General features: G+C 51.1%; 1 protein-coding gene across 1 annotated transcript in view; it reads right to left on the reverse strand.

The window, feature by feature from the left end:
• Positions 1–5,184: 5,184 nt before the first annotated feature.
• The window catches only part of CACNA1H (calcium voltage-gated channel subunit alpha1 H), a 164,825-nt gene continuing 144,065 nt past the window's right edge, over positions 5,185–25,944 (reverse strand). The window contains exons 28-34 of the mRNA XM_021550249.3: positions 25,837–25,907; positions 20,583–20,661; positions 18,671–18,792; positions 17,762–18,040; positions 12,056–12,239; positions 8,767–8,945; positions 5,185–8,100 (exon numbers count right to left, since the gene is read on the reverse strand). Of these exons, the coding sequence (XP_021405924.3) occupies positions 7,030–8,100; positions 8,767–8,945; positions 12,056–12,239; positions 17,762–18,040; positions 18,671–18,792; positions 20,583–20,661; positions 25,837–25,907 (1,985 nt within the window). The 3' untranslated portion in view covers positions 5,185–7,029. The remainder of the gene's footprint in view (positions 8,101–8,766; positions 8,946–12,055; positions 12,240–17,761; positions 18,041–18,670; positions 18,793–20,582; positions 20,662–25,836; positions 25,908–25,944) is intronic.

Here is a 25,944-nt window from a genome sequence, read left to right on the forward strand (position 1 = left end):
GCATTTTTCACAATCCTCCTCCTTTTCTGCATCCCAGGCCACCTTCCCCTCTCCACGAGGGAATTTGGGGTGGTTCGTTGCAGACCCTCTGGGGAAGGGTGGCAGGAGTGCAGGAAGCCCTTCCACATTTCAGGAAGATGTGTTTCCAGTCAAAACCTCCTTCAACTCGGTTTTTCAGGCCAAACAAATTTGGCCAAGAGAAGAAAGGGACAGGAAAGCAGGAGGGGATGGGAGGGAATGCCTGAAAGGTTATCCTTCCTCCGCAGCCCTTCAGAAACGCTGCAGGGAAAAGGATTCATTTGAGCAGAAGATGATCAGGGGTTGGCGGGGGGAAGCAGAGCAGTTCTGCAGCAGCTGTCTGGAGCAGCTCGTGAGGTGTTTAATTAACACTGCACTTGGCTACCAGCTACCTTGGAGCCAATTTCAGGACATTTTTGTTGCCTGGCAGGTGACACACAGCTGCTGGAGGAGTTCTCCCAGCAACAGGAGACCTTCCCCCCGGCAGAGAGGCAGCAGGGGGGTTATTCAGCAGCCCTGAGTCATCTGTACCTGCAGCTGGAAGGGCTCTGTCCCCTCCCAGCCATGACAAGACTTTTTATTCTTCCCTTCTTCGCATGCCAGCCTTGTTTTAATTAGCTGCATTTTTAATCTTTGCGAGCAGAGTGAAATCCCAAGCAAGGAAGTGGTTTTATCCTGCTGGAAAACTTAATTAATGCTCGATCAGAGTTTGATTTCCAAGTGTGATGAAGGTTTGTGGACGGTGGTGACCCCATGGGGGATATTTAGTGATGCTGCTGTTTCTCCTGGCCGTTCAAAACATTCTCCTTTTCTCCAGGACTTGTCCTGATCCTGTGATTTGCTCGGGAATCCTCCCTGGGGTGTTTGGAGCCGCAGTCACGCTCCTGCTGATCACTGAGACGTGTCACCTCTTCCAGGGTGGATCCCAGCTCCTGGAGAGCCATTCCCAGTGTCCCTGCAGCACTGACCTCTGAGGGAATTCTGTTTGCTTCATTCCCAGCGAGAGCCAAGGGCTGGAAAAATCCAAACTGCTGGCAGGTCTGTCACTGGGAGCTTCTGAATGCAGCCCAGGCACCGTGACCTGCCCAGGCTGCCTGGCTCTGGGTGCAGGAGCTCCCAGGGAGGCTGGAGAGTTGTGCTGAGCCCTTTCCCTGTGTGGGAGTCCAGAGCTTCCCTCTGGCTGCCCTGGGACCCTTCAGGGGTCAGGAACCCTCCTGGACAGAGCCCCCAGAGACACTGGCTGTGATCTCTGTCCATGGAAAAGAGTTTTCAATCTTACAGCATGAATTACCAGCTCTGAGTGTTTGATATCAGTAATAATTAAGTGTGGCACGGGTGCAAAAGTAAAATTGTAGGATTCTAGATGAGGGGTCCCAAGGGGACAAGCTGGAGGAGATTGGGTGTGCCTTGTCCTTTTTCTCCTTCTTCATGCCCTCCATGTCTCACTGTGGTGTTGGCATTTTTCTGTTGGTTCAGGCTGGGGACACACTGTCCAACGTAGGTGACAGATATTGGCACGTTCTTGTAAATGCAGCCCAGGGAGTTTCTGGTATTGAATGTTTGTCACATCCCACTGAGGGCAGAGCCCCACACGCTGCCCTGCAGGACAGAGCTGGGCAGGGCAGCAGAACATGTGAGAGATCAACAGAATAAACAACCTGGAAACCAGCACAGACCCATTATGGCTTCTGCTTTGGCAGCAGGGCTGACAGACGGAGACTTTCTACAATTTTGGGATCATCACCACCTCAGATTCCGACATCCCTGGGTTTCCCCTGGAATTGCCTCTGGATGAGCCCTAGGGAGGGCGGGCAGGGCTCCTCTCCTCCTGGGCAGGGCTGCGGTGCCAGTGGGGGATCCCTGTGGGATTTGTCACCCCAGCTCTGGGCTCACCCACTACAAGGGCAGCAGGAGCAGCAGATCCCTGGAAAACAGAGTGGGAAGGCAGCCGGTGGCGCAGGGAGGAGCAGGAGCAGCTCCTGTGTCTCCTTTCCCTGCTCCAGCCCCAGGGAGGGAGGGAGAGGCACAAACACCACCACAGTGGCGCAGCACAGAAGTTTATTGCGAATCCCAAATATTTATGATCAACAACCTGGTAAATGGCCAGTGAAATCCGTTTGATGGTGTCATTAATCTGCAATAAAGCGTTTGTATTTTTAGAGTTGTTTGCACGGCGTTGACTCATCCCTGCCTGCCAGGAGGCTGCAGGGAGCTTCCCTGCCCTTTGTCTTCCCTGCCTTTTGCTCCTGCTGCTCAAAATCAAACGGGGAGCGGGTGGGATCTCACAGCAGCACACACAGGGGGATATTCCTGCTGTAATTCCTGCTGAAAACATTTACCTGCTGGTGGGAAGGCACCTGGGGGAAGCCGGGTGGGTTTTGTGCTCCGTGGCTGAATCCCAGGATGGTTTATGTTGGAAAGGGCCTTCAACTCATCCAATTCCACCCCCTTCCACGGGCTGGGACACCTTCCACTGTCCCAGCTTGCTGTCCAGCCTGTGCTTGGACACTTCCAGGGATGATCCCTGTGTCCATGTGGCCGCCAGCCCCATGCCAGGGGCCCTGCTGGGCACGGACCTGTCGCTGCCAAGGAGCTGTGAAGTGCCTGGTCTTCCCTGCAGAATTAATTTGTATTGGAACTCGTTATCATTGGTGAGATTTCTTTTGGTTAACGAGCAAAATGAATTAATGAGCCAGTCAGAACAAATTGACAGAGAGGCAGGGAGGGGAGAGGGTGAGGAAGACCCGGGGAGAGGGTGCCCAGTTGGATTTGAGAAGGACACAAGGAACAAAAGCAGGGAGAAGAGGGGAAGGTCAACAATCTCCTTCTCCTGCCAGGCATGGACCCCTCCTGCTTGTGTCCAGGGGTGGCTGCATTTTTTGGGAATAACTCAGGTGGAAATGCTGTTTTCCATGCATCCACCAGACCCTGCAGACGTGGCCACGGGCCCTTGGCAGCTTGTGCCTCCACGTGGGACAAAGCAGAATCAGAAGCTGCTGCTCCAGGGGACTTCAATCAAATATTCAAATCATTCATCTGGATCTTCCCCGTGGTGTGACTTAATGAGGGCTGTTGGCGTTTTCTGCCTTGCTTTGTGAACAGATTTATTTTTCACTGGATAGCCCAACATCCACAGCTGGAAAAAAACAACCCAATGCTGACCTACAAGTGAGGGGCACGGGTGAAGGGTCCTGGCATGAGGAGCAGCCCAGGATGGGTGTGGGACTCTCCTGGTGACGTCTCTGCATCAGTGAATGCCAGGGAATCGTGGAATTAGAATATCCTGAGTTGGAAGGGAGCCACGGGATCACCGAGTGGTGCCAAAATCCAGGGGGTGCTTCAGTGCCACTGCACATCCCTCATCCCAAGCAGCCCCCCAGCACCTTCCCAACCTCCAGAGAGGGGCTGAGCCCGTGGGAAGGGCTAAAACATTCTGTGGCTGCACTGTAATGCTGGAAGAGGATGGAGCACTCACCTGGTGTGAGCTGGAGTTGTTCCAGGGGCTCAGCAGGGCTCCAGCAGAGGGACACGAGCTGCTCAAAACCCAAAGAGCCACAGAGATTTCAGCTCCTGTGGCTCTCTCAGGGTGTGCTAAAATTCCTAATTAAGCCCCCTCGTCTGGAGGATGAGGTGGCCCCAGCCATTAAAACCCAGCCATGGTCTGAAAACTTAATAGGGGAAATTTAATGGATGAAGTCAATTGAATTATTCATCCCCAGAAAGCTTGTACAAATATCAAATGCTTATTAGCATTCATGCAACCTGTATGATCTCACAGATCTGACAGATTAAGGTTGGGGCTAATTGCACCCAGGATGGCGTCAGATTTGGTGGTTGGTATTTTTTAAAGGCTTTTTTTCCCCTCCCCAGCATGACAAAGAGACTTTCAGATCGATGCCATCTGAGATTTACCCTTGAAGCCGAGCCCCTGTGATGGTTTCCTTCCTCAGCATGGTGGTTTTTAATCCCTGTTTGATTCCTGCTCCTCCGAGGGCGCTGGGGTGGCTCTGGGCCAGCCCAGATGGACCCAGCGCCCATCCCTGCGGGCTGTGGGTTTGCTGGAACGAAAAGTGCTGGGGCAGACTCTGGCTGATTAATGGACAGGACTGAATGGCCATTAAAAATGCAAAATAAGAAATCGATCCAATTAAATAATCATGACTTGCATTTACCCCGTGCTTTTCACTTCCGATCTTAAGCGAGGCTTGCAGACAGTCTGGGGGGAAATTGCTTAATGCTGCAGAGATTTAATCAACAAAATTAACACTGCTGATGTTAAATAGTTTCTCTGGCCATGGCCAGGTTTGGGGATGCAGCTGGGGGGGTTTTGCACCTGCAAAGTCCAGGTGAGCGTCCCCAAAAGAGGCATCAGGGAGCAATCCACAGTCACTCTCTGCTCTTGGGAAATTCAGGCTGAGCTTGATTCTCCCCACGCTGCCAGGATGTTCCTGCGGGCTCATGGGGTTGTTTTGGGTCCTGATGAGTTTGATGGCTTTGGGAAGGGCTTTGGGAAGGGTGGCAGCCAGGAGCAAATATCCCAGCTCATTCCAACACTGCCATGGCCTCAAGCCCTTCCACGTTGTTCCACACGCCTCTCTCCCTCACCACCATGAGCCACCATCCCCAGGTGAGAGGATTTTCCCCCTGAAGGGAATTCAGGCACAGGGCCAGAAGGGAATTCAGATCTTTTCCAGCAAAGCTAAATAACCCCAGCAGTAAATGACATCCTGAGTGTCCCCTGATGCTGAGGGACACCCCGACTCAGCCTGGAGCAGAGGGATTCACCTCCCCTCCTTAAACTGCAGCAAAAGCAGTTTGCCATCCTCCCCAGAGCGCTGTTAATCATGGATTTTGTGGCTCTTTTCTGGAATTCCTCCCTATCCCACCGAGACGGACTCATTATTTACAATAATTCTAAATGACTCTTAATTACAGCAGCGCAGGTGCTCCTCGGAAGCAGCCGGATCAGCACATGGAGGTGAGGCGAGGGCTCCTCCGAGCTCAGGGGGAGGTGGGAGAAGCCTCCAGCTCCTGCAGGGATGGTTCACACCTGGGGGGCTGCAGCTTGGAGAGGTCGAGGAAGGAATTTTCGGGGAATGCCGAGCTCTGGGAGCGGGAGGGGCAAGCCCTGGGCTCCCCCCGCTGCGGCGCAAAGGGAGGCCACGCTTCCAGTTTATACAGTTTAATAGATGTGAAACAAGATACATTTCCTTTGGAGTAATGGATGCATCGATAACAGAAGATAAATGTGAAGGCATAAATATGAGGCGGCACGGAAGGAAGCGAATGGAAAGGACTGGATGGGTTTGGTCCCCCCTGGGTGGCCACGGGCTCCATCCTGCTCCTATTTCCCGTGGCCAAGCTGTGCCATGGACACAGAGCCTGCAGGAGGGGTGGGAAGGAGGGTAAAAAAGGAAAATCAACCCCAAAAGTTCCAATAAACTTCCCCAAAGTGGTGTTGGATGGGATTGTTCCCCTCTGGGTGGCCACGGGCTCCATCCTGCTCCTATTTCCCGTGGCCAAGCCGTGCCATGGACACAGAACCTGGAGGAAGGGTGGGGAAGGAGGGTAAAAAAGGAAGATTTACCCCAAAAGCTGAAAAAACCCAAAAAACCAAAAACCCAAAGTGGTGTTAAAAGGTGACCTGGATTCCTCTAGAGGCTTCTGGAAGGGCCTTGGGAAGGGAAGGTGTCCAGGGATGGGGAGGGAGGGACAGGGAGTGCAAACTGCCCCGAGGGTGGGAGTTGTTCTGCCACGAGGAGGACAAATCATCACCTTAAATGCTCACACAGAACATCACCTACGACAGCTCTTTACACCTTTACACACTGTATCAATAATTTACTTAGAACTGCAGTAAACAAAATACATTTCTTAAATAATTTACTATTTATTTGTTCAGTTTTTTTTTTTAATCTCTCTGTAAATGTAGTTATTTTTTTCCTTTTTTTCATTAGTTTTTTTCTCTTTGTAACACAAGAAACCGTCTTTGTGCATGTCAGTTCAGATTATTGCGACGTTTAACCTGAATTTCAGTTAAAAATAAAAAGGGGGAAAAAAAGCAACAGGACAGTTGGACAGACAGGAAGAATGAATAACTTATTATTGCACTGGCTACAATTCAGTAGTGATTTGGTTTTTTGTCTGTAATTAGGACAACCTCTAAAGTACAAAAGAAAATGAGCGAGATGTCAGAAGCATCAGCTGTGAGAAGAAGCTGGCGGGGTGATGGTGGAGAGAAGGGAAGCGAGGAAAGAGGAGAAACATTTGGAAAATCAATGGCTGGAATAATTAATTCCACAGAAAACCCAAGGAAACACCACCCACGTAATGCAAAAAACAGCATCTCTGTTTCTCTATAAAAATATGTGCATTATGAAGAGAGAGTTTTTGTGGGTCTGGTTTTTCCCCCCAGGTTTTTTTGTTTGGTTTTTTTTTTTTTTTTTTGTTTTTTGTTTGCTTGTTTCCTCGTTTTGTAGCTCACAAATACAGAATTTTTATTTATAGAACTGCTGATATACAGACAATGTCCAGCTCCCAGGCACTCCAGCATAACGTGACAGCTCAAAAAGGTGCCTCAGGAAAAGTTGAGCATCTTTAAAATAAAAAAAAATAAAAAAAACCAAAAAAACAAACTCAACAAAACAACAAAACCCCAAGAGAATCCCCCCAAATCCCAACCAGACCTGAATCAATGTGATCGAGGCCACGTAGCGGGGCGGGAGGAACGAAGCCACCCCTGCATCAACTCCACCTTCCCCTTAGAAAAGAAACCCCAAAACCTCTCTCCAAATCCCCCCAAAACCCCATCCCCAGTTTCATCCAGCCGCGCTCGTTCGGGTTTCTTTCCCATTTTCTCATGCGTGTGTGTGTGTGTGTGTGGTTTTTTTTTTTTGCAAACTTCCACAGCGCTTCCCAACGAGTGCCCGCAGGGAGGGGACGGCCGGGGTGACGAGCCACCCCCAGGTTGGTGACAAGCCCTTGAGACCCCCCTGTCCCCCATCCCAGCAGCTATACGGGGTCACCCGCGCCGTCTCCTGTGGCAGCAGTCACGGGCCCCAAGCCCTGCTTGCGCAGGGGGCTCTTGGCAGCGGTGCCCAGCAGCTCTTTGCCCCTCTCAGTTTGGAGGTGCTCCTGCTTTTGCAGCTCAGCGTCCGGCCGCGAGCCCACGGAGGCCGGCGTGGACTGCGCGCTGTCCAGCAGCTCCGAGAGGCTGCTCAAGGAGCCGCCGTCCAGCTGCTCGAAGGAGAAGTTGGGGATGCCGAGGTGCTCCCCTCGGCTCTCCGGGAGCTCCAGGGATTCTCGGTAGGCCGGGAACTCGCAGGACGGGGTTCTCCTCCGCAGCAGGGTGTTCTCGGAGGCTTTGCTGCGTGGGGCCGCTGCTCCGTCGTCCTCCATGGGAGGATCTATAGAAATGCAGGGCGGGCTCATCTTCTTCTTCCTCCGGGCTCCGTGGATGTGCTCGGCCTCCGGCGGGACGTGGCCGGGGAGCCGCTGCTTGTCCTCGGCGGGCTCCTGGAAGCCGCGGTCCGGGGCGCTGCCCGAGGGGCAGATCTCGATGGAGTGCCGCCGCTGCTCGTCGGCCCAGCTGGGCTTGCTGAGGAAGCCCTTGCTGTCGGTGCTGTAGAACTTCTTCAAGTCCTTCTCCTTGCGGGAGAGGCTGCTTGTGCTGCAGTTCTTGAGGGGCGCGGGGGACGGGGCCGGGGAGGCGAAGGGCGAGGTGGAGCGGCTGCCGGGGTCCGAGCGCTCCTCTGCCCAGTCTTTGGCCGAGCTGTTGATGTGCCGAACCTCCTCGTCAGCCAGGTCCGAGGGCTCGCCCTGGCAGCCCTCGGTGGGGCTGGGTGGCCGGCTGGGAACGCCGTGCTGGCCACACGTGTGCTTCCGAGCCAGGGCGCCGAGGGGCCGGTGTGGGGAGGATGGGGGCGAGCGTGGAGGGGTGGCCGGGAGCGGGGAATGGAGAGGGCTGGAGGTGAGGCTGCTCTGGGGCTGCTTTGCTGGTGGCTGAGGCTCTCCAGGCTCTGCTTGCAGGCTGTCTTTGCGCTCTGGAGTCTGTCCGTCCACCGAGTCCGTCTGAACGGCCTCCTGGAAGGGGAGGGGAGAGAAGTGGGGTGAGAGCCTGGGGATGTGCTGGGCAGCAGCACCGCCAGTGATGGGCGCAGAATTATAGAACCACGTTGTGTTGGAAGGGGTTTTAAAGCTCATCTCCTTCCACACCCTGCCACGGGCACCTTCCAGCAGTCCAGGCTGCTCCAAGCCCCATCCAAGCTGGCCTGGGGCATTCACAGGGATGGGGAGCCCATGGTTGGTGGGTCTAACACAGCCCACCTCGTCCCTGCCCCATCGTGTCAGTCCTGTCAGACCCTCCTGTGCAAGAGGACAAACTTTAGCTGGCAGGAGTCTTCATGTTCAGGGCTGGCATCTGCTGGGCCCTGGTCTTGCCCCAACCCCAAGTCCTGAGCACAACCCATCACGGCGGAGGGCTCTCCCAGCACTGGTAAAGTGGATTTGGGCACCTTCTCCCCACGGAGAAGGTTTTATTTCTTGGGATAGCACAGCCATGGAGATGGAAGCAGGGAAAAAGGGCCTATCCACGTGCCATTTGCTAAGACAGGAACGTGTTAAAACTTACGTCACGTTTCTCTCTGGAGCAGGAATTCCACTCTTACCTCCAAGCAAAGCAACGCAGGAGGGGACTGGGAGAGAAGGGGAGGAACCAGGTGTTACCTCTGGGTGCCCGTGGCCCCTCACCTGTCTGCAGAGCAGCTTGCTGAGGGCAGGAGATCGGGGGGTGCCGTGGGGCGCCGGGCCCCTCCAGCGCTGCCGCCCTTCGCGGCCGGGGCAGCGCGCGGCCGCCGGCAGCGCCTCCGAGGGCACCCTCAGCGAGGAGCTGCCAGCCACGGGCTGGGAGCGGATGGAGGTGATGGATCCTAGGGCAGCACAGAGGCAGCAGTCAGCAGAAGCTCCAAGAAGGGAGTCAACACACGAGGGAGAAGGAAAAACCTGTCGGGCTTGGCCGAAATGCCAAAGCTCAGCATAGACCTTGGATTAAAAAACTTGTCCCGCGTCCTGTCTGCTGCTTTGAATCTCAGCAGGGATGGCAGGGAGCTCACAGATGTTGGGACTCTCATCTTTGTGGATTCCTTCTAACTGAGGATATTCTACAACTTCTGCAGGGCAGTTCTCCCACCCAGCACAGCCCAGCCACAAGCAGGGGCTGTCCCCAGGGCACAGCTCAGCTCAGCGTGGTCCCACCACGCTCCAAGCACTCTGCCAGCCCTGAGCTGTGCAAGCTCTTCCCAAAGCCTGGGTCTGAAGGCCATCCCTCCTCCCCAGCCCATCCGTGGTGCTGCTTTCCTGCACTTGGGAGTTGTTTGAAAGATCTTCTCTGCTTTTGGGCTGCGGGATTTATTGTCCTCATTAGTTTGAAACCCAGCGCCTGTTCCCCCAGCGCTGCCCAGCTCCGTGATGCAAACACCGTGATCCATCACTCCAAGAGACCTCACCCAGGGGTCAGGGAACTCGAGCCCCTGACAAAAACCATCCAGACACATCACAGTTGCATTTCACAGACAGATTTGTTGGTGGGGACAAAGAAAAGTGAGTGTTTAATAATTTTTCTTTTGGAGCTTTTCTCCAGAACACCACAGAAGGAATTCCCACCCCCAACCCGCTTCTCTCCAGGATTTTTTTGGGCTCTCCTAGAACCAGAGTTTCAAGCAGAGCCGGTGCTGGTCATGTGCTATTCCAGGCTTTATAAAATGCTTTTTATGATGCAGAAAAACTCTGCCATAAAGTCTGTCACAATCACGGTCATAAAACCCAGACCAAATGCTCCACTCCCTGTCCTCAGCTGGAATTTCCTCCTGTTGGAAACTTTCCATCGAGCTCTCATATAGGAAACCCAAACCCCCTCCAAACTGGATGCCCAGGAGCACTGAAAGTCTCAGAGGTTGTATATTTTTTCTCTGTTTTTTCTAGGAAATCAGCAAACTGCATCTAAAACCAAAATATCCCAAGATCTCCTTATCCCACAAGATTTTCACTGTGTGGTCAGTGGAGTATTGGGAGAAGATCAGACACCCTGAAGCCCATGGAAACACCCATGGGAGTCTCCATGGGCTCAGTTTAACTTGGATATAATTTATGGATCTGTGGCTTGAAGCAGAGTTTGGGCAGCTCAGGAGCAGCACAGCTCGGGGTGCTGCAGGCTTTACCACCAGGTAATGTCATATCCATCATATCCATCCCTTCAGTGCTCCTGGAGAGAAATTTAGGAATTTAGGAAACATCAGAGAATCCTTGGTGGGCTCTACCCACCCCTGCCAACATGCCAGCAGTTTTATGTGGATATAAATCCTGCTTTGCAGCTGCTCCAGGGATGAAAAGCAGCTCCAGGAGGCCGCCTGTGAAACTCAACCTCTGTTTTCTTTCCTTCACGAGGAATTTGCAGGTGAAATAATAATAAACACCGAGCAGAGAACATGACCTGGCTCCCAGAGAGTCTGAACAAACACAGAGCTCCTTCTCCCAAGGAAATCAGAGCAAATCTGGGTGTGCAAACCCACCGGGCAGCTCTGGCATTTCAAACCATGCTGGATCAAAGGGAACCAGGCTGGGAAAAGTTCTTGGGAGCCCCTCCAGGAGCTCATGTGCTTCTAGGGAGGCACAGATTGTGTTTCAGATCCATTTCCTGTTGTATTTTTACTTTTAACCTAATAACTGATCCCTCATATCCCACAGTACAAACTTTTCTATCCAATTACTACTAGAATACTGCCCAAACCCATAAAAAAAAATTAAAAACCCCAACCTTCACTCTACAACCTCTATTTTACCTTACATATATCACTATATTTTAAAACCTCAAACTCTAAATTTTCCACTATATATTATACACTTCTAATCAAACTACACACTCATAATCTCAGTTCTAGAATTAAATTTTAAAAACTTTCTCTACCACTTCAAATTAAATACAATACTCTCTTAAAAATCAAAATCTATCAACATAAAAAAAAAAAATCTAAAATTCTCAGCATCCGAAATTCCAACAATTTCCCCTTCAAAGCAGCTCGACAGAAGAGCCAGAAAGGCATTTTCAGGGAACTGTGCTGGGATGCAGAGGATGGATGCCCCCTCAAAGGCTCTGTGATGCCATGACATTCATTACAGGGCTGGGCTCGGGAAGAAGCCCAGAGTGGTTTCTGATCTTTCTGCTCCCACAGAAACTCCTGCAGCTCTGAACTCCACGGTGCTGCTGGCAGGCACTGCCCTGAGGCTGCAGCCTGCCTGGAACATGAGGAATTGTGCTGGCAGCAATCCCAGCTCTGGCTTTTATTCCTGGGGATGTTATTGAGGAGGAGCCAGAGGGAATGCACAGCTCCCTTTTCCCTCAGCTAAAAACCTGTGCTGGGGAGCTTTGCTGCTCCCCAGACACCTGAGCTTGCTCCTGGGGGAGGGATGGGAGCGTGGAGGGATGCAGGGTGTGGGAGAGCACGGTGGTGCTGATGGGATCGAGCCCTGCTCAGGCCATGCTTGGCTTGGTTGCTCCCCACTGAACACCCCATGCAGCTCCTGCCCCGTGCTTGTAATCACGGAGTTGTAAAAATTGGAAAAGACCACGGATTCCAGGCATTAATCCAGCACTGCCAAGGCCAGCGCTAAATCAAGTCCCCAAGTGTCAGATCCACAGTTTTCTTCAACGCTGCCAGGGATGATGACCCCACCTCTGCCTGTTCTGATGCTTGAACACCCTTCCAGTGGAGAAATTTCCCCTGATATCCAATCCAAACTCCCCTGGCAGAACTTGACGCTGTTTCCTCTCATCCCTGGGAGCAGAGCCCGACCCTGCCCCATCCTGTCAGGGATTTGTGCAGAGTGAGAAGTTTCCCCCTGTGTTTCTCCAAGCTGATCCCCCCCCAAGCTGCTCCTGGTGCTGCATCCCCTTCCCTGGACACGCTCCAGCCCTTCCCCATCATTCTTACGGTGAGGAACCCAAAACTTTTCCCCAGAGCAGGGGAAGCAGCGAGGGTGGTACCTCTTTGGGCTTTGCAGGGGTAGGTTTCCATCTCCACCTCGTGCAGGGGCAGCGGGGCGGCAGCCGGCGCCACGGGCCGGAACATGTAGCTGTCGTTGGGCAGGGAATGCATGCGGGACACGGAGATCTTCCGGACCGCCAGCAGGTTCTGGGAGTCCTGGGCCCTCAGCGAGGCTGCAGCGCCCTGCGGAGCAACGGGAGAGGGAGATGGGGTGATGCTATGGCGCTGGTGTCCCTCATCGTGGGTTCTGTTTTTGTTTGATATCATGTTCTGGGCTTTTGGAGCTGACGCTGAGAGTGAAGGTTTGTTTTGTTTTGTCTTGTTGTGGGAATCCAGAGCTTCCCTCTGGCTGCCCTGGCAGGTCTGGGACCCTGGCAGGGGTCAGGAACCCCCCTGGACAGAGCCCCCAGAGACACTGGCTGTGATCTCTGCCCATGGAAAAGAGTTTTCAGTCTTACAGGATTAATTACCAGCTCTGAGTGTTTGATATCAGTAATAATTAAGTGTGGCACGGGTGCAAAAGTAAAATGTTAGGATTCTAGATGAGGGGTCCAAAGGGGACAAGCTGGAGGAAATTGGGTGTGCCTTGTCCTTTTTCTCCTTCTTCATGCCCTCCATGTGTCACTGTGGTGTTGGCATTTTTCTGTTGGTTCAGGCTGGGGACACACTGTCCAACGTAGGTGACAGATATTGGCACGTTCTTGTAAAGGCAGCCCAGGGAGTTTCTGGTATTTAATGTTTGTCACATCCCACTGAGGGCAGAGCCCCACACGCTGCCCTGCAGGACAGAGCTGGGCAGGGCAGCAGAACATGTGAGAGATAAACAGAATAAACAACCTGGAAACCAGCACAGACCAATTATGGCTTCTGCTTTGGCAGGGGGCTGACAGACAGAGACTTTCTACAATCTCGGAATCATCAACACCTCAGATTCTGACATTTTGTTATCAGCTGTTCACCTCCCCCCATGTTCTGTTGTCTAGAAGAAGCCGGTGCAGGCTGGCTTGCTTTTGCTTTGCTTCTTTCTGCTTTCCCCTTTGCTTTCTAGTTAGTTTAGCTAAGCAGTCCAATTCTTTCCTTGGACTGTTTTTTTTCCCTTTCCCTTTCCTGACTATCAGTCCAACCTGCTCCAGATGGGACCTGGAAACACCAAGGAGCACCGAGCCCTGCGCTCTGTGATCTGCAGCAGCCACCCCCAGCGACCAGAGCAATCCCCAGCCACCACTCCCAGGAGAGACTTTCTGCATTTGTTCATCTCTTCAGAGTGGTGAAAGAGTTTTGTTGTCATCTGATGTTGTTAATTTTTTTTTTTTTTTTTTTTTTTTTTTTTTTTTTTTTTTTTGGTGCTGGGGAGTGGTTTTTTTTCCACCTCTCTCTGAGAAAATTCTTCCCCAACCAGGTGGGTGGGGAGGGCCTGTGGGGGTTTGTTTCCTGGGGGCTCCTTCCAAAGGTTTTTCTCCCAAATTTGCCCTAAACTAGGACATGGGGTCACCCCAGTGGAGGATTTACAGGGAATTCCTTCCCTTGTGGCTTCCCAGCCTCGTGCTGCTGTCCCCACTGGGATCCCACCCCGAGCTCTGGTGACACAGGACAAAGGGTTACACTGAGAGAGGAGCTCAGGATGTGGCTGGAATAAAGGGAGGCATCAATGACTCACCACTAAAAAAGTCAACTTTTTGTCCAAAGTCAACTCCTGGACAGCAGAGAGAAAGGAAGGGGCAGGAAAAAGGAGGCCATTTGTTAAACACATGAGAAAAGCAGCATTTCTCACATTTTCCCCATCTGGTGTTCCGAGGAGATGCTTTCAGGAGGCCTGAGGATGACATCCTCCTCCTCAAACAGAGGGGCCAAAACAGGTCCTTCTGGAAATTCTCCCCAAAACACCCTCGCAGGGCAGGCATTTAAACACATCGACACCACTGCAAACCTCGAGGCCTCTTTCCAAAAACCTGGAGCATTTTGCTCACCACTGAACCCTGAAGGAGGCAGAGGGAAGGAGAAGACATCGTGGCAGCGAGAGTGGGGGTGCAGAGCCTTTTTTGGGGCAGAAAAGGGATTTTAATTTGTTGTCACCGAAATGGGTCTGGTGGGAAGTGCCCACACAGAGCTCACCACAAACCTTAAACCTGACCCCGCTCAGCAAATCCATCCTGGGGTCACAGGGAGCTTTGGGGACACGAATGATGGCCCTGAGGTGCTGGTGGAGAAGCTGAGAGGTGATGCCAGGACTTGGCCAAGGCTGAGGAGCAGGAGCCCCGGGCCAGGCCCTGCAGCCTGGCTGGACATGTTCCCCTCCCTCCCAGGTTACCCTTTTATCTCAAACACAGAGAATCCCTCTGGTTCTCCTCTCACACCAGCTCCCAGTGACTGATTGAAAACATTTTCCCAGCTGCATGTCTTAAATGAGATGTATTTTCCTTTGCAAAACCTGTCCCTGAGATCCCTCAGGTTTGGAGCTCACCAAGGATCTGGTTAAATTTGGTTTTTTTCCCCTTGTATTTCTGGCTCCCTGGAGATGCACACCCCAAGGTGAATTACTCCATGGTTTTTTACCCTTGGGATGAGGGGGACCAGCATCCTGGGTATTTACAGCTCGTGGGCATCCAGCTCTGCCAGCTGTGGCTGTGCCCAGGAGCCACCCAGGGCTCTCAGCTGGTGGATTAAAGCCTCAGCAGGCACTGCCAGCTGGTCCTTGGCCACCCCAGCTCCACCAGCACGGCATCACCTGGGCTGGGGCAGCCAGGGGCTCCTGCTCAGCCCGGAGCCACACCAGGAACAAAAGGTCTCAGCACCTGAACAGAAGGATCTCAGGATTTGGCTCCTAAAGCTGGAACAAATGAACAAAGCCCTTCTTGACATCAGCCACTTCAATTTTTAAAGGTTCAGCTGTTGAGACCGGACTGAATTAGGGATGTGGGTAAATTTCAAATGGAATAAGGGCTTGAAATATGAACCATGAATGGGGAATTTGTTGGCTCCCAGATGGAGAGCTGCTCCGGACAGTGAGGATGGTTTGGAGACATCACTGCTGCTCCTCCTCCTTGCTGGGAAACACCTGCTGCACTCCAGAGCCTGATCCCAAACCCTGGAAACTGGGATGGGACCTGGGCATGGGGGTGATTGGGAGGGACTGGGCAGAGGGGGTTGAAACCCTTCTGGTTTGTTGGGAATTTCCCTGGAGCATCTCCAGAATCCTCAGCTCTGGGGATTGCTGGAAGCTTGAAGTGTTGATCCCTCCCTTGCCTCAGTATTATAAACAAGTTTTTGCAATAACAACAATAAAATCAAACCTGACACTGTTTTCTCTGCCTGCAGCTCTGGGTTTAACATTTGGAGTCACACCCAATGCACATTTTAAGGGCTAAAAAGAGGATTTCACTCCTATCCCATGCAGGGCTGATTTGTCCTGGGATTTCTCAGCGGAAAGGACAGAGGCTGGAAAGGTGGTGGCTGTGAAGGGACAGGTTTGGGACAGCTCAGAAACAACCCCACGATGGGTGGGACATCAGCCACCTGAGCCTGGTGGCTGGGCTTTGGTGGGAAGGATGAAGGGGACACTTCTCATCACCTCCAGGGTTCAAAGGAGGCTTTGCCCGCCTCCTGACGTGCCTGGGAAGAATTGAAAGATGAGGAAAGCCCAAGGAGAATGGACTGTTTGCACTCCCAGCCTGTGTGAAGGGAGCCTGTGCCCTCCCTTCCCTCAATTAGAAAAGCAACCAGTGCTTTTCCCTGCAGGAATGTTTGTGAGCAGCAACATTCAAAGGGCCAATTCCCCGTCGCTGTGTAACCAAATCTTTCTCCTCGCCCTAATGGAGTCTGATAGATTTCACAAAAATCTAATTTAATGTAATTTAATCTCCAAGCCCCTGCTGATTTCGTGGTAGATTTGTTTGTGATTGTGTTGACAAAGCAGTTCCATGTTCACTCTTAATCACAGGCTGCTGACATGGGCTCAGACAATTATCTCACGCCCTCCTTCCCCCTGAGCTCCTGATTGTTTTCCTGGAGGACTGATAGGGATCAGAGAGCAGGCAGTGTCTGAAAAATCAACCCAGCAACACCCAAGAGTCAACCCAGGAACCTCCAGAAAACAACCCAGGAATGTCCAAAAAACAGCGCAGGAATCTCCAAAAATCAACGCAGGAACCTCCAAAAAACAACCCAGGAATGTCCATAAAGGAACCCAGGAACTTCCAAAAATCAACACAGGAACTTGCAAAAAGCAAACCAGGAACCTCCAAAAAGCGACCCAGAAACCTCCCAAAAACAACCCAGGGACCTCCAAAAAGCAACCCAGGAACCTCCAAAAATCAACCCAGGGACCTCCAAAAAGCAACCCAGGAACCTCCAAAACTCAACACAGAAAGCTCCAAAAATCGACACAGGAACTTGCAGCTCCTTGCTGAGGGGCTCTGATAATTCCCAAATTCTCCATGTCCTAAGCAGAGCCATGGGGAGCTGGAGGTTTACAGAAGCATTGAATTGCTGGAGGATCCTCTGGAAATCCCAAAGTGGGATTAAACAATGGCCACGTGAAGAGAATTTATCCCATCCCATGCTGGAGGTGCCAGGGCTCCCAGTGCCAGCATTCCCAGGATTTTTGGGATTGCTGCCCTGAAAAATGCCAAGGACTGGCTGGGACAGCAGGACATGGACCTGTGGCTTTTATGGCTCTGAACTTAAAATCCACAACTTGAGAATGAAGTGGAGAGATGGACTTTGAACCCTCCTCTGGAATAATGGCCAGGATAATTTTTCCAGCACCTTCCACCTCCAGGAGCCCCGGGAGCTGCCTCAGGACGTGGGGTGGTGGTGGTGACATCCCTGCTGTAGGGGCTGTGTGGGAGGCACGTTCTTCTCCCTCTCAGGAATTTTAATAGAGGTGCACAGAGAGAAGAAAGAAAAAACAATTTCTATTTCTGCTCCTTGTTTTTCCCATGTGGAATGTGTTTGGAGAATTGTTTCCCTGGGGTGATGCTTGGTTGGGTTCTGGTGAGGATTGTTTGAGCCTGGTGGCCAATCCAACCCAATCCAACCCAACCCAACCCAACCCAACCCAACCCAACCCAACCCAACCCAACCCAATCCAATCCAATCCAATCCAATCCAACCCAATCCAATCCAATCCAATCCAATCCAATCCAATCCAATCCAACCCAATCCAATCCAATCCAATCCAATCCAATCCAATCCAACCCAATCCAATCCAATCCAATCCAATCCAATCCAATCCAACCCAATCCAATCCAATCCAATCCAATCCAATCCAATCCAATCCAATCCAATCCAACCCAATCCAATCCAATCCAATCCAATCCAACCCAATCCAATCCAACCCAATCCAATCCAATCCAATCCAACCCAATCCAATCCAACCCAATCCAATCCAACCCAACCCAACCCACCTGGGGCTGGACTCGAGAGAGGATCACGAGTTGTGAGCGAGTTAGATATGGTAGTTAGAAAAGTAGGTTTGTAGTTTTAGTATATTAATGTATTATTTAAATAGTATATTAATGTGTTATAGCACAGTTATAATACAGAACTCATTCAGCCTCCTGAGCTGGAGTCAGACATTTCTTCCCACCAGGTTCACCTGATTTTCAACAGGGGCTGGCACAGCTCCTTGCCTCCCCCTGTGCAACCTGGGTGGGATCTGCAGCTCAGGCTGCTGGGACCCATCCCCTCCCCGCCCCAGCTCTCACCAGGGCTTGCTGCTTGCCCTTGGCGTGCTCCAGGTTCCCGTGCAGCGCCCGGCTCCCGCCGCTCCCTCGGGACATCTCCAGCTCGATCTCGGCGTCCATCTCCGCGTCCTCCTTGGCCTCCTTGTTGCTCTCCTCCAGGTGCTTCATCAGCACTGCCACCACCACGTTGACCAGCACGAACTGGGCGATGAGGACGAAGGTGACGAAGTAGACGGGGGAGATGACGGGCAGGTAGCTGAGGCAGTGCTTGTCCTCCCGCGTGCACTCCCGCAGCGTGTCCTGCAGCAGGGGGGGGACATTGGTGACATTGGTGACATCAGGGCAGGCATTAGAGAGGCTCTGCTCGGCCTCCAGGTGCAGAAACACCAAAAGGTCACAAAGTGGGTACGACTGAAACGGATAAGAGAAAATACAGGGATCGTAACACGGCGCCTATGAAGAGGGGAATGGGCTGCCCAGAAGTTTGGGATTTCTCATCTCCTGCAGTGTTCCAGGTCAGATTGGACAGAGCATGGAGCAACCTGGGGTAGTGGAAGGTGTGCCTACCCATGCCAGGGCGTGGAACTGGATGAGTTTTAAGGTCCCTTCCAGCCCAAACCATTCCATGATCCTGTGATTCTGTGACACATCCCAAAGGCACAGCACACAGAGCTCATGGTTACTCCTCCCAGTCAAAAACCTGGCGTAATTTTCCTTCAATATTATATCCAGGAACAAAGCTTCAGGCTGGCTGAGACTCAGGACAAATCTTGAAAACACACCTGGCTTTCCTATTAGGAAGTCCCATTTTGATGTTTGAAGAGGAAACATTTTTTTTTTTTTTTTTTCACTCAAGAGTTGCCTAAATTGGTTTGAAAACTGTACCTACAGCCTTCCAGAGAGGAGGAAGCACCCAGAGACTGCACACACCTTCATGATCCCGTTCCAGTTGTCCCCTGTGGACACCCTGAAGAGGGTGAGGAAGGCCATGCCGAAGTTGGTGAAGGTGGCGTGGCGGCTCAGGCCTTCACAGGGATTCTCCTCACTGCAATCTGTGGGGCAGGGAAGGAGCAGAACTTCAGCCAAGCCATGCTGGATTATCCACAGCAGCCCCCAAAGCTGGGGGTGGCACCCTGAGCTACGTCCCGTGGATTTATGGCACCAGGGGTGGTGACATCCCGCTCAGGGGGCACAGGGGGAAAGGTGTTTTCAGCTGGAGAACCGTGGGACAGGACAGCAGGAGGGGTGGAAATGGTGCTGGTGGAATTCTCATCCCTGGAAGCATTCAAGGCCAGGTTGGACAGGGTTTGGAGCAAGCTGGGCTAGTGGAAGGTGTCCCTGCCCATGTCAAGGGTGGCACTGGATAGGCTTTAAAGTCATTTTTAACCCAAACCATTCCATGATCTTCTGCTTTCTGTGATTTTCTTTACTCCTGCTCTACAGACTCTGTCTGTTTTCCTGTTGATTGCGCCCTTGCCTTGATGATTTTTAACATCCACCATGAGGGATATTTTCACTGAGATAAAGTGGAGCAATTTGACATTTTCCCCCTGAGAATTAATAGCCTAATGAATGCAAATTGAACATATGAAATATCCATCTTCCCATAAAACACAGCCTCGTTAAATATCCATTAGGACAGGCAGCAATGGCTCTTGGTTGGGCATTTCAGTCTTAGGTAATTATTCCAAGGTAAATTGGAAGGAAAAACAAAAGAAAAAAAATCCAAGAAAAACTCAAAATGACCAGTCCTGGGGGAGAAAGGGCTGATGGTGGCTGGCATGGACGGATCAGGAAGAATGGAGGGAATATTCCCATTAAATTGGGCTGGGAAGCAGAGTCCTGCCCCAGTGGGGTTCCCTGGGCTGGCATTGCCCAGGTGTGTGTGGGAACACCAGAAGAGCCATTTTTCACCCCTGTGACTGAACAAATGCACCCATAACTCCAGGGATGGAATATAAACCCACACTGTTTCACTTAGGGTGAGCGCAGAACTAATTCTTTCCCCGGAATTTGTGAGAGACTGAAAAATAATTTGGTTTTGGTTGAAAGAATTATTCTGCTCTCAGGCAGTTGTAATCTGAGCAGAGGGCTGGGCTCATAAAGGGGATTAATGACAGCCATAAACTCTGCTCAGGAAGGGCCCTTCTGGTGCTCCTGGAGCTCTAATTGGGATGGAAACGTCGAGGATGCAGACACAGCTCCCTCCAACAGCATTTTCCAGGCCGGGCAAGGCTGGGCTTTGCTCTGGTTTTAGTGATGGCCACCTTCCTGAGCAGCTGCAGGATCCTCAGAGTGGAGGATTAATTGCTGCTGGACAAGCAGGAAGCACTGGGTGCCTCCTGATTGATGGAGAGAGGGGAAGGTGATGCTGAGAACGGGGCAGAGGAGCCCTGGGAGCTGCAGGAGCAGTGGCAGCCAAGTACAGAGAGCTGATGGGCTGTGGGGGAAGCTCTGAGCAGGGACATGTTTATGGTGGCATCTCTCCAGCAGGAATCTGACCCCCATCCAGCTCTGCAGAACTCGTGTTCTGTCTCCAGTAGCAAACTTGAACACATCCATGCTGGGCAATGATATTTAAAGAGCAAAGAGCTCCTCTCCAGCCAAGGGTGGTGTTGGCCAAAGCGCCGAATTTGTGTGTGTGTGTGTGTCAGAAAGGTTCTGTGTTACATCTTCGTGTGTCAACTGCGACCCTGAGATCAAGAGAAAACGTCCATCTTCAGAACAGGAGTGTGAAGCTGAGGAAGGCCCAAGAATGAGAGAGAGAGGGAGAAAAGGAAGCAGCCAGATACCAAATAAACACCAACCGGATGAAGCGAGCGGCCCCGGGCCCATTACTCACCCAGCTTGCCAAACAATTCCACTCCCAGGGCAGCATAGATAAAAAACAGGAGCATAAAAAGTAGGCCAAGGTTCCCTACCTACACAAGGAGAAAGCAGAACAAGGGTCAGGCAAGTCGAGGTCATGAATGAAATCACTCCATCACATTTTCAACACAAGCACAGCAGGGATGGGGGGGGCCAGAGGCAAATCAGAATTCCCCTGGGACCTCTCAGAATTCTGCTTTTTGGGGTCCAGGGAGTTCTCTGTGAGCAGAAATGCCCTTGGGGGAAGCAGCAGCTTCTCCATCACCTGCACTCATCTGGAATTTGGCCACCCCGGGGCAGTCTGTGGGACCTGGGCTGTGGTTTGGGTTTGGGGCTGTTCCTTTCCTGGGACTCTGAGGCAGCAGCGAGCCAGGAGAGGAGCTGGTTTCCAAAGGTTTCACTGGCATGGAGGGCTTGCAGTGCTCCAGGGAGAGGAGAACTCCCTGAGCCTTTTCCTTTGCAGGCCCTTCTCAACAAGAATTTCCTGGATTTTAGCTTTTTCCGTGTCCCACAGGAAAATCCTTATCCCAAACAGCAGCGCTGGCAGCTCCAGGTGCTGCTGGAGGTGTTCCAAGCTCCCCAGGGTGGCTGAAGGGGGTGACAAGTGGCATGAAAACAGCACAAAAGCTCTTCACACCACCAGCATCACAGCTCTCCGTGCTGGATCCCATCCCAGCACGGAATCCAAGCCTCACAAACATCTCCTGGAGCAGATTTGTGGTGATTCAGGCAGAGAACACGAAGGGCAGAGTGACCCGACCTGCTCCCACCTGCTCACATTTGTCTCTGCTGCCACTTTAATCTCTCTGTTAGCAGCTTCTGAGACAAAGTGAGGTCTCTGCACCCCCTAAAAAACATTTTATCCCTAAAAATCAAGGGGCTAGGAGGTGATCCAGGCAGTCAGGCCCAGGGATTCCTGATCTCTGAGGTGCATTTTAGTGAACTCTGAGTTTGGGAGAGTTTTCTTCTCTGAGGTGGCACAGCCACAGTTGTTTTTTTGTTTTTTTTTTTTTTTTTTTTTTTGTTATTTGTACTGTGCTTAATTTAATCAGAAAGTTTATCATTGTGGTATCTGTCATTATAAAATTAACACAGCTCTTGCTGATGAAAGAGGGGATTTTTTTTTATATTAAAGAAATGGGAATAGTCCAATCACCCAGTGAAGGCTGTAATTGCTATAAAGCCTAAACTGGCTCTGCAATTTCCCTAACATTATTACAATCCTCCAGGGAATAATAAAGATAAAACAGGGATGTGGATGGCTGGGCTGGGTTATTTTATCTGCCTTCTGGAATAGCTTTTGCTACTCGTGTCTGCTGGACCACTGATGGTTTGGGAGCCATTAGAAAGGAGCAGGCACAAGCACAAACACACCACACACGCTGCTGGGGAGGCAAACGAGCAAATAATTACTGGGAATTAAAATAAAAGGGATAAACAAACTTTCGAGGCTGAGGTAACAGAAGAGGGTGTTGGATTTTTGCTCTGAGGAGACTGAGGATTTTGATGCCTGAAAAATGAGCCTGGAAATTTATAGCATTGATGGAAATTCAGAGAATTGAGGGTAACGTGGGAGTTATTACCAGGTTGTCTGTAAAAGGTGTTATCTGGATTTCAATAAAGAGGAGAGGGAAGAGGGAATGGGGGTGGGAAAGAGGAGAAGGAGAAAGAAGGAGAAGGAGAAGGAGAAGGAGAAGGAGAAGGAGAAGGAGAAGGAGAAGGAGAAGGAGAAGGAGAAGGAGAAGGAGAAGGAGAAGGAGAAGGAGAAGGAGAAGGAGAAGGAGAAGGAGAAGGAGAAGGAGAAGGAGAAGGAGGAAGAGGAGGAGAAGAAGGATGAGAAAGAAGAGGGAGAAGGAAAGGGAAAGGGAAAGGGAAAGGGAAAGGGAAAGGGAAAGGGAAAGGGAAAGGAAAAGGGAAAGGAAAAGGAAAAGGAAAAGGAAAAGGAAAAGGAAAAGGAAAAGGAAAAGGAAAAGGAAAAGGAAAAGGAAAAGGAAAAGGAAAAGGAAAAGGAAAAGGAAAAGGAAAAGGAAAAGGAAAAGGAAAAGGAAGCCTGTGCTGGGTGCTCCAGCACTGCTGGAGAGCCAGGACCTTGGAGGGTGAAGCTGCCTCAGGCTGACCTGAGCAAGGTCCCCTTTCTGTGTCCCCTCAGCCCCAGGAGCCAGCAGGGTTTCTGTACCTCTGGAATTCTGTGTCGCTGAGGGATCCCTCAGGGATCTCTGCAGCACAGCCACACCTCCCCACCTCCCCAAATCCACCAGCCCAGTGCTGCCTGCTCACACATTCCCATCCCTGTGGCTCTCCAGGGGCTGCCAGAGGCAGGTGGTTGGTTTTCTCCTCCACCATCTGTGGAACAATGCCAGGAAAACTCTCCAGGAGCTCAAACTAAGATAAACCCAGGAATGACGGCACCAAAATGAGATAAACTCCTGGACAGGAGCAAATCCAGGTCCTGCCCTTCAGGGCTCTGCTGGAATGAGGAGTTCTTCACTCTTTCCTTGGCACAGAGTCCCTGTGGGGGCAGTTCCAAGCTTTTGAAGACAGAGGAGTCCCTTGTGCAGCCTGCAGGGAATGAATGTGCCATCCACGGATCAAGGGAGACCAGAGAAGGGAAAACAAGCCAGATCTTCTGATAGGGAAGTTCCACCTCTTATTGTTGTTGGAGGGTGGGAATTGGGCTGGATTCCAGCTGTCCTCTCCACCAGGAAGAGCTGTGGCAGCTCAGCAGTGACTGCTGGGGGATTCAATTCCACCAGGGGCATTTTAACCCAAATCTGATACAGAAAGGGAGTTGGAAAATACCCCAAATCTGATGCAGAAAGGGACTTTGGAAAGCTGGGAATGGGAAAAGGACTAAAGGACTAAAAGGAAAACCATCAAGCAGGAGCCTTAGAGAGCAGCCTTTGCTTCCAAAGCCAGCAGCCACCAGATGCAGGAGTAAGGAAATGATCAGTGATGGATGAGTGGTGTAATTCATTATGGAGCCTTAACGAGCAGGAGCTCAGAAAGAAGAGGAAAACACTTGAAGCAGGGCTTGAAAAGCTGCTCCACACTGAGAGATTAGAGTTCACTGCTCTCCTGTTCACCAGACTGCAGGAGATTATTTTATCTACCACTGCTCCAAACAGGAGAAGTACTACGAGAAAAAAGCAAAATTACATCCAGTGAAAAAACAAACCTTGCTAATCCTGACTAACCTCACCAGATTTATTTTTTTTTAGTAGGAAGAATAAACATGAATGTATTCCATCAACAGGGGATAGCTGAGTCCCTAACACTGAATCCTTAAAAGAAGAACCAGGGATTGGGAGGACATGGAGAAGGTGGGCAGAGAATCTGAGATCATTCCCTGATCATTCTTCTGTCTCTGTGGCCTCTCCTCATCTTTTTCCTCTTCTCCATCTCATTTTTTTTCCACAGATCAGGTGGATGAGAAGGTCTTTGACCTGGCAGAGGTTACCACACAAGGAGCAGGGCAGGAACAGTTTGAAAAGAGCAGCTCAAGCTCAGTCTGAAATCCCAAGAGGAGATGAATCCTGTGACAATCCTGGATCAAAATGCTACATTCCCCCAAATTTGGGGGTAATTGGTTCTCTAAGTGTTGCTCAAATTGCTGAATAAAAACCAAATCCAAAGCTGATGAGAATCACCCCCCAGAAATGCAGTGACAGTTCCTTGTCATCCTCAGCCCATAAATGGGCATTCTTCACACACCAGACAAAGAATTTCCCCCCAAACCTGAATGAATAAACATTAAATTAGCTTTTTTTTGTCACTTCGAAACCACATTCTATGAGGATTTTCCAGCTGTGGTTTTAGGATGCTAATTTAATTAGGGTATGAACTCATGCCCTGCCTTGGAAATGAAAGCTGCAGCTTTATGAAGAGTGATGGTTGTCAGAGAGCTCTTCTTAAAATTCATTTCTCATTTTCTGAGCTTCACTGGAGACCAAAGTGGCATTCTTTTATCTGCACGAGATCTGCTGGGAATATCCCTGGGGTTTTCCCTTGCCAAGAGACCTTGCTGGGAATGCAAACTGCAAGAACACCCCAAGGAAACCAGAAACCTGGCCTGGAGCCACCCTATGGTTTGGTGGGTTTGGGGACAGAAAACAAGGAGGGAGAGAAAATACAGGCTGTGGTGACAATGCTTTGTAAATTGGAAAAACAGACACAAATCCAAGGATTTCTTGAAATGCCAGCCCAGGGGCCAGGCTGGTAAATCCCTGCTTAGCCTCAGCCCAAATCCTTAAGGAAATCTGGATGCTGGGATTAGAAACATGTTCATGGCAATGATGAAGAGCAAAGCAAAGGGGTCTTTGCAAGGAAAAGAGATCCCCCATTTTCCAGCTCTCCTGGAATAGATTGTGGGTTGCTTTGCACTCAGGAGCTGGGCCCCAGGGGCGTTTTTGGGTAATTCCATGTTTGCTGCTGCTTCTCTTGTGGCCACTCATGACTCCCACCCACATGGGGTCTGCCCTTGGCTGCTCCTGGGACCCAGGGAATTGGGATGGGCAGGGTTAACCTGAGATAACTCCAACACTGAACAGTCAGAGCTCACACCAGCACACCCACAAATGAGCAGAACACGCCTTAAAAAGGATAAAACTAAAAAAAATAAAACCCACACCCAAACACAAACACCTTGGAATTCTGATGGAGGACAGAAAGCCTGCAAAAAGTTCCTTTCCTTCTTTTGTCAGATCCATAAAAAGAGGTTCCAGAAAGTGAACACTTGCAGGATCCTATCAAATTCCCAAAGTCTGGAAGTGTTGCTGCTTCTCTTGCAGCTCAGGAGAATTTGGTGACCCCATATCAAGCTTTTAACCCTCAGAAGCATCTCCCCAATTTGCCTTTCCAAGGCTGCAGCACCTCTGTCAATAACTGTGGTTTTTCCTGTCTCCCAAATAAAACTCTGAGTTGGAAAATCCCAATGCTTTCTCCAACATCCTTCTCTGTCCCTGCTGGTGTTTCCCAAACTTGCCAGTGAAATCTGGGGTTTGTACCAGCTCTACCTACAGGAATTGGCTCTGGGAACTCTTCCCATCATTTTGCTTCTCCCATCAAACACATTCCAGGATGAGCTACGCAAAACTCCACTCCCACGGCCTGGAGAAAGCTGAGACCCTCCCCAAGTGGAGGCCACCAACCACAGAGTTGTCCCCAGGCCCCAAAGGCACTTCTGTCCCCAAGGGGAACACCCTGGGCATGGAGGAATTTTGGGGGCTTACCTGGGGCAGGGCTTGCACCACCGTGTCCAGCAGAGCTCTCATGCCCGTGGCCATTTTCAGCAGTTTCAGCACTGAAATGAGGAGCAAATCCTGCTCAGCAGGGCTGGG

This window comes from Lonchura striata, chromosome 16 (assembly GCF_046129695.1).
Source record: "Lonchura striata isolate bLonStr1 chromosome 16, bLonStr1.mat, whole genome shotgun sequence".
Lineage (NCBI taxonomy): Eukaryota > Metazoa > Chordata > Aves > Passeriformes > Estrildidae > Lonchura > Lonchura striata.